General features: G+C 33.6%; 1 protein-coding gene and 1 long non-coding RNA gene across 4 annotated transcripts in view; one reads left to right on the top strand and one right to left on the bottom strand.

Annotated features, from left to right (window-relative positions):
* Nucleotides 1-4,289: 4,289 nt before the first annotated feature.
* Nucleotides 4,290-8,904, bottom strand: LOC104814868. Of its 2 annotated transcripts, none has more exons than XR_771995.1 (5): nucleotides 8,861-8,904; nucleotides 8,112-8,226; nucleotides 7,454-7,496; nucleotides 7,099-7,159; nucleotides 4,290-6,754 (listed from the first exon to the last, which is right to left on the bottom strand). It is a non-coding gene; the product is annotated as an uncharacterized LOC104814868 (long non-coding RNA). The 2 variants fall into 2 exon arrangements; XR_771996.1 differs by having other exon boundaries at nucleotides 7,454-7,552.
* LOC104814867 (transcription factor MYB59) overlaps nucleotides 8,515-8,907 on the top strand; it is a 1,561-nt gene continuing 1,168 nt past the window's right edge. Inside the window, exons 1-2 of one of the 2 annotated variants that reach the window (XM_010543085.1) lie at nucleotides 8,515-8,717; nucleotides 8,814-8,901. In XM_010543085.1, coding sequence (XP_010541387.1) covers nucleotides 8,603-8,717; nucleotides 8,814-8,901 — 203 coding nt within the window. In that variant the 5' untranslated portion in view covers nucleotides 8,515-8,602. Of the gene's footprint in view, nucleotides 8,747-8,813; nucleotides 8,902-8,907 lie in introns of both variants that reach the window. The other variant, XM_010543086.2, reaches the window with a different exon arrangement.

An 8,907-nucleotide genomic window follows, 5' to 3' on the forward strand; every position in this document is an offset into this window, starting at 1 on the left:
TGATCATATTGATCACAACGTTAAATTTTTTATAATTTCACTAATTAATTAATATGATATATAAGGTATGATCATGATGATTTGGTGTGATCACTATAAATTTAACGTTATAACTAATGTGACCATCTTGACCATACAGTTACTCTGATCATATGGTTATATCTGGATGAGTATATGTGTAGAAGTAGTTTTAACAAAAGGATAGTATTTTAGATAATGATCCATTAAAAAACTACTCTTTTCATTTAATAATAATAATTGACGTTTTAATTTTTTTCACAATTTTTAAAAGTCGATAAAAAAAAGTCATAAGGGTAAAATAAGTTAAAATATAACTACTATTCATTACGTTTATTAAAATTCATTAATTTTAATTAAAGATAAAATTGAAAATTATTTTAAAATGTATATAAAAAATCTAAAATGATAACTATTTTGAAACAACAAAAAAAATTAAATTTTGTCTATAACTTCTAATTAGGATGGTCGTTTCAGGTTTCGGTTAGAGTTTAATTCGGTTATATTCGGATTCGGTTATTTCGGTTATAGAAAAATTATAAGCATTCGGTTTTTATAAAAAATTCGGTTCGGTTGGGTTCGGTATCGATAAAAAAATTATTTTAAAAAAAAAATTATCGAATTTTTTATTATTATTTTTAATTTGGTTCGTTTCGTTTTCGGTTTTTTTGAGTTTAAAAAAAAATATAATCGTTTGGTTTTAAAATTGAGTTCGATTCGGGTACACTTATATTTTATTGATTCGGTTCAGTTTGGTTATTCGATTAATAACCGATCCTTACTTCTAGCGAATAAGGAATCGGATGGAGTATAATTTTACTCCAGAGACGGATTTATATTTTGTTTAGATGGTTCTATTTTGGTTTTTTTTTTTTCCAAGAAAATGCAGCGGTGACTTTGTGTGAAATGAGATCTGCATGGGCCCCATCCATATGGACGGTCCAGATCGAACATGACAATGTCTTGATCGTACGGTCGGCAACTAAGATATGGAGAATCAGATCGGACGACTGTCGGATTCTGACTGAGAGATCGTGTGGACCACATGCGCTGTGGTACGCATCCCCGGTTTCACAAATTGCGAGCCCTTTTTGTTCTTTCCTGTGATCCCCTTGCCCTCCATGGATCTTTTTCCCCCTATATATATTTATAATCTATTTGTTCTATTATATTTTTTTTTTATAAGATTTACGGATTTGAATCTGGATTGGAAAATTCACCCCACTTGAGTTGATTTGATCTATTATTTATATGTTAGATATCCGAATATCAGTTATCCTAACGTTAACAAGATGAAATCAGATTTAAGCATCTACTTATGTATGGATTTGAGTTGTATGCATAACGATTATACAAATATCCTTTATATATATATATTTACGAAATCACCACTATTTATAATTCGAATTTAGAGTTAGATATCCCATCCCGATCCAATACAATGCATGATTGGTTTGGTTATTCATTGTTTTGTCCGATGTATCTAGTTTTATTTTTATTTTTTATTTTTACATTTTGCCATTCAAGGGGAAAAAATGAGATACACTTTCGATTTTTTTACGATCTCCTCGAAAGGTAAAAAAAATAAACATCCAAACAATTACCGTTTTGCATATTATGAAAAGTTACCCACTCATTTGTTTTAATTAATTTCTGAATTTTTTTTTTAATTCGTTTAATGCATGGATTCTATTTGGAGCATCTGAATCTTTTCTCGCTTTAATACGTCGCCTGTGTGTGGTCATGCATGGCGTTTGATATAACATGGAATAACAACGTGGTACCGTAACGGAGATTGAAATGCAAAAACTGTGCATCTAAATTTGGAGATCATATACTAAATAAATTATTAAATTTATTTTACATGGTCCTGTATTGTTTAATACCATCTTTTAGGTGACATTTTTTTCAATACAAAATGAAGTGTATTTAAACGTATTCTAGAAAATGATAAGATAATCAAATGCACGAAAACAGAGCATATACATATATACACATCCTCTCATTTATGGATAATGAGACAATAATACTCGAATTACACGAGAGAATACGTGGCATGTCAAATTAACATTTCTTGTATAATAATAGAACTTTCATACACAGTTTTTATTCATCCCGCAAGTATTGACCATATCTCGAGTGTACAAATTAGGGATAGCCGTTTCGGTATTCAGATTCGGTTATATCGGTTATAAAAAAATATAACCTTTTGGTGTTTTATAAACTTCGTTTCTATTCGATTCGATTCGATTCACATACGGTTTTTTTGTTGTAAAAATCTCATTTTTTGAAAGAAATTACCAGTTTTTCGCTTATTTTTTAATCGGTTTAATTCAGTATTTAATTCGGTTTCGGTTTTTTTAGATTCAAAAAATAATAATCATTCAATTTTTATGTTGGATTCGATTCGGTTATGGTTATATCTTATTTAGTTTGGTTCAATTTAGAATAATAATCAAAATGGTCATCCTAGTAGAAGTTATATTTCTGCAGAGAGAGGGATTTTTTTGACTAATGTTTTGGAATTATAAAAGGACATTTAGTACAGGAGACGTTGGAATTTAATTGAGCTGCACAATTCTTCGAGAGAGAACCCACCAAAATTAACCTCCACGTCGTCGGTAGTCCAACTTGTCGGCCCATCCCTATATTCTATTCCCACGTGGGAAACTCATCCAACAGTTGACTGTTTTTAGACCCTCTAATAATAATAATAATTAGGGGTAGACGGTATAAAAATACAACCGAGTTTTTTTTAAATTTTATAAAATTTTTGGAAAATTGAATTTTTTTAAGAATATTTAAAATTTTAAACAAAAACCAAAACCAAAACATATAAAAAATAGAACAGAACCGAACCGAATAATATACGGTACTAATTTGATACAAATTTTAGAATAACAAATTACCTGTTCCCGAAATGAACCTCTAAAATTCCAAACCGAATACCGAGACGACCACCCCTAATAATTAATATATTTTTAATTTGATTATTTCCATTTGTCACTTGTATTTAGCAAGATTAGTTGGTCGGATTAAAAAAGAGTTCGCCTGGACCAAAGCCTTAGAATTAAAATTAAAATTCCAAGAAAACTAAATAATAACCGAGTTTTAAGATCGACCGACATCGGCATGATCCATCATTTGCGCACGACGACGACTGTCTTGGGGAGATACATAGCTCCCGAGTCCAATGCGCATTTTCCAAAATCAGATGCTCCGATATTCTCTGTATTTGCCGGTTTAGAAAGTACGTGGAAATACGTCAGGAGACCAAAACTATGTATTGATCCAATCATCCAAATGATTAAATAAGTTGCATAGATTCGACCTAGTTTACTTAAAAAAAAATAACTAATCGTCATTTACTAACTGGAAGAACTATCTCTCAGCTTAAAAAAAATGCATTCCATGATTTCATTTCAATTCAATATACATATTTAGACAAAAATAAAAGTCAATACAGTCACATAGATGTATGTATAACTTCGGCAAAATTCAATGATTACAAAATCAAAGAGATGAGAGTGTTTTATTCAAAGGAAAAAAAAAGGATCTAGAAGGGAAAGCCCCTATCTCCGTTGGTTGAGAGCCTTCCTCTAATTCGAGACCATGGATTCAACCCTCCAGAATATAAATTTTTCCTTAATCTGTTAGTTTCTGTTGGTTTACATATTATATGCGGGGTATTGCATCCGAATAGTCGTGATGGTTCTCTCCGTTCAAAAAAAAATCTAGAAATAAATTTATCGTAGATAACTTATATATAATATTAAAGACATCATATCTAATATGGTACATAAAATTTGCTCCAATTAGTAGGGGTGAACGTTTCGGGATTCGGGTCGAAATTTTGGCCGTTCGATTCGAGAACGATTTATTCGGTATTCTAAAATGCATACCAAATTAGTACCGTATATTATTCGGTTCGGTTCGATTCCGGTACTTTTCGTTTTTTAAAAAAAAAATCAAGATTTTCTTAAGAAAATTTCGTTTTTTCGGAAATTTTATAAAATTCGGTTCGGTTCGGTTCGGTTTGGGTCCGAAAAATTCGATTCTATAAAAATCATACCGTTTAAAAATTTTGAACGGTATAGTTCGGAAAAAATACCAAAATTTTCGGTTTGGTACGGTTCGGTTCCGAGAAACCAAATCGAAACGCACACGCCAAATTAGTAATAATGTGGAAGTTGGTTAGACTAACTAAAGATAAAATGAGCAATCATAACCAAACTTGGTCTGATAAAATACAAAAAAAATGCAAATATATATGATAAAGAAAATAATATATATTTTTTATAAAATATGTGCGACCGATAGAAACAAACAGTGTTAAAAATTAAAATATGGATGATGAAAGCCTTATCTCCCCACGCCACGATCCACAGTCTACACTTTGGTTTAGTGACTGCTTAACTGGACAACATTTTTCCACGTGGTATAAATAACACAAAGCTCTTTGCTTCGTTTTTTTTTTTTGGGTTATAATCTGTAAGAATTTAGACACTATCCAAAGTAACAAATGCGCATTGTGTCTGAAATTCCAAGCAGAGGAATAATCTAAGATGTGAAAGAATTATCATAATCTTTTGCAATAGACAATTTTGTCCGAAGTAGATACAGCTGTTTATAGAAGCAATTAACATACAACAATCCTAACCTAATTCACTGCGTATACGATGAATATTAATTTATAAACAGTTAAAACCCTTGATTTTTTTTTTGCCAAATACTTAAAATGGCGAAAAATGATTCAATTTTCCACCAATTTTCTAAATCCTCTCCGAATCGTACGGTTGCGAAGTGACCCTCGAGCACTTCATGATACGATATAACTAAATCTCACACCCACCTATATGGTTAACCTCTAATTGCCCTACATTTGGGGGAACATGATTTGTCTATATGCACGACCGATTGCACTTTCATACGTTCTTACTGGTTATTAGAATAATCAAATCAAAATGCTATATTTACCTCAATTCCATCATGTTAGCCTTCAAACAAACAGATAACCTTACATAGTTTGCATAATTATAACAAATAATTAAATTCAAAACATAATATATCATATATATATATATATTCTTAGTATTATATAAAATTTTAGTAACCACCAAAATAAAAGCTTATCTAGAAAATAAAGTTAAATTCTGTCGGTCTAACCGTACCCTTTAGTTTTAGTTGACATAAATGGCCACAAAGTTAACAACAAACTAAAAAACGTATTGATAATCTGAGAAAACCCAAGATTTACCCGCTAGCCTAACCAAGAAAATTTATATGAAGAAAAAGAACATTGGGTTTGATATACTCGTATATATATACACACACACACATACATACATACATACACACACACATAATGTAGTTACTAATTTAACATGGGGAACGATATGTAAAAAAGAAGTGGGAAGTTTCACAGGGAAAAGACTTAGACAATCTCATAGTGGCTGCAAGCTTTCAGGATGACTTACTAAAAGAATTCAGTCCTTATTAGCGTTTTTTAAAAAAGAACACTAATCCTACAAGTAGACAAAGATATCGCAAATGGGGAATAAATAATCTTATCACTTGTCTAAGCAAACAAATGAATATATGTATTATCATGCGAATCTTATTATATTATCCCACAGGGCGATACTATTCATGATTCAAGCACATTCGTAAGGGTTTTATATGGGCACACGTACACACCTTAGGTGCGCGCATGATCGGAATATTCACAGCCCGTATGCTCAATCAACTATAGTTTATATATATATATATATATATATATGCTCCGTTATGCACAAACAAAAACAATTTCATGTGACATACACGTCAAATAAGCCATATATATATGTATATGTATATAGGTAAATGCAGACATGTGGTGAGACTCGTGACACATGGTCAGGCATATATGCGAACACATACATATATATATATATATATCCTTTGGTCTGATAGACTCGGATTAATTCTTCCAAGGATTCAAACCAGTGATCTATCGGGAAAAAAAATAATTGAATTAGAGGTAATAGTGTCTTATAATGTTTTTTTTTGTCTTATAATGTTCTTTGAAACCTATATATATAGTCACTAAAACTTCAGAATGTACACCAGAACAGCACACTCAAGATGCATTTCCCAACAAAAGTTCCATGGACGTAGTCAAGCTCGCATAGACTTACACAATAGATACGATATAGCACCCAAGCATACATATATATACATATACATGCAGTCCTCTTTTCTTATTCTCTTTTTTTTTTTTGTGAGGATGGGTGCACGTAGATGGAAACATATATATATATATGTATGCATGCATAAGTGTGTAATGTTACATGCAGTCCTCGTCTCTTTTTTTTTTTGTGAGATGGGTGCATGCAGATAAGGGCATATATGTATGTATGTATGTATGTATATGTATGCATGCATATGCGTGTAACGTTACATGCAGTCCTCCTTTCTTTTTCGGGAGGATGGGTGCATCGTAGGAAATTTAACAAAAGGAAAGAAAATAAAAAAGGCAAATGGGTGGGGACTTATCTTAAGTGCAAGTGCGTGTGCGTGCATCGGGGCACGAGCCAGGAGGAGCGAAGATAAGTCGTTTAGTGGAGTCACCATAGAGAAAGTTGGTGGTGGCGTCCACGTCACTTAGGCTCATCTGTCTCCTTACTTCTTTTCTATGGCTCCTCCACTACAAAATACTAAAGCCTTTGGACCATTTATCCTCCCTTCTTTTTCATCTCTGCATTTCAAAGAACACTATGTATAAGAAATATTATAGATATTTCAGAGCAGACACTGCGACCAAACCCAACTAACAAAAAAAAACCCGATAATCATCTCCTAATCATGTTCTTGATCCAACTGTGATTAGTATATTATTGTCTCCCTAATTACCACTTAATTAAATGGTCAAAATCCAACTAATGATATGCTTGGTTTGAGACTGAATGCAAGTAGCTATCAAGATTGTGGTCCGCAGAATTTTAAAAACCCATTGGACAGTGGACAATTTGACACTAAAGCATGACAAGCATACCCAAAATTGTCCGCCAGGAATTAAAAACGGGAAATCGGAGAATCTACCTGCTGAAAGGCTGTTCATATAATATCTCTCTTGCTCATATACTACCGATGAATTAGGTTGCTGCTACAAAGCCAATGGGGTTAGATTTTACACAAAGGAACCTGCTTTGTGAGGGGTTCACGATATAAGATATGCCGAAAATAGAACTTTTTAAAAATCTAAGGACAAAACTCTATCAACAACAATACAGTGCATGTCTTTTTTTCTTTTTTGAGAGAGAGAGAGAGAGATCTCCCATCGGGATTCCTATCAACCTTTTCAGAGGTTCCCGGAGCAAAACATTAATGGAGGAATCTTGAAATTTTACTTCAGTTGGAGATGTGCATGTAAAGCAAAACTGAAAAGAATAAATACCTCTCATTTCTGCTTCTCGATCGGAGCCATCAAACCAGGTTATCTGCACGAGACAAAATCCTCTCTAGATTATACGATACCCTCTTCTCTTCGGTTCACCTATCAAGAAGCTGGTGGTCACAGGCTAAAGACAACGACGTTTTCACACAGGCAAGCACTAGATGACAAAGATTTGCACCGAGTTTTGGACGTTGAGAATATGATAAGAGACACATAGGAACAGTACTAATCCGCAGCTCCAAGAGGCAGATTATACTGGCCTCTGGACTAAATAAGTAATTTAGTTGCTGTTTAGCAATCAGTTTCCTAGATTAATATCTGTTTCCATCTCAAGAGCTGCTAGCCACTAAAGGTCGCTTATCAGACGCCCAAACAATTCGACCCCTTAACTGTGTCTGCTCTTCAATTTTTTTGTCTCTTCTCTCTTTTTTTTCCCCTTTCACAAGCTTCAACAGCGATATATGCAACCTTTAATAAAGTCAAGGGACATTCCTATCATATCCTCATATATATAAATATATATATATATATATATATATATATATATATTCTTTTCATACTGCTAAAACCCTTGAAAAGAGTCTAGATTTTCCATCAGAAATGTCAGTAGTATTTCATGCGTCTTTGTTTTAAATAACAGGGAATTATAGCAAGATACCTTCTTTCTTATTCGATTTAGGCGCCTGCTAATGGCGTTGATGTTCACACATGAGAAAGTGCACTTGTAAATGGCTAAAGAATCATTGGCGCCCCTCTGATAGAAAATGTAGAACCTGCCAAAATATATAAGTCGGAGTTCTTATTACCACACAAAAAAAGGGGCAAAATTAATGGGAAGTTACGTCAGTACATCAATCGCCTATATTGATCATTTTTGCTATAATGGCTGGCATCATAAGCATGAGACCCCACATTATCAACAACATAATCGTGCAACATATGGACGGTGAAGATTGGAAATCATTAGATTATAATAATGCGAGTGTGATATCGCATAGACACACCACAGTGTTAACTGTAAAGCGGCTTAATATAAATAGTGGGGAGGGGGGATGCCCATAGGTCCCCATAAGCAAAGCTGAAAAGAGTTTTCTATTGACACACAAGAACAAAAGACGAGGGGGAGAGAGAAAGAGAGAGTAAAAGAAAATGGTGCAAGAGGAAATCCGAAAGGGTCCCTGGACAGAACAGGAGGATATCCTTCTGGTGAACTTTGTTCACTTGTTCGGAGATCGGCGATGGGATTTTATTGCCAAAGTTTCAGGTTTGAAGGTGGAGGGAGAAACATAATAGGTAGGGTTGTCTGGACAAGGGCGGTCTTCAGAAGGGACCTTCCATTAATGACCTGGTTTTGTTGTAGGTTTGAACAGAACAGGAAAGAGTTGCAGGTTAAGGTGGGGTAATTACCTGCACCCTGGCCTCAAACGTGGGAAGATGACTCCTCAGGAAGAGCG

Source organism: Tarenaya hassleriana, unplaced genomic scaffold, assembly GCF_000463585.1.
Source record: "Tarenaya hassleriana unplaced genomic scaffold, ASM46358v1 Cleome22, whole genome shotgun sequence".
In the NCBI taxonomy this organism is placed as follows: Eukaryota; Viridiplantae; Streptophyta; class Magnoliopsida; order Brassicales; family Cleomaceae; genus Tarenaya; species Tarenaya hassleriana.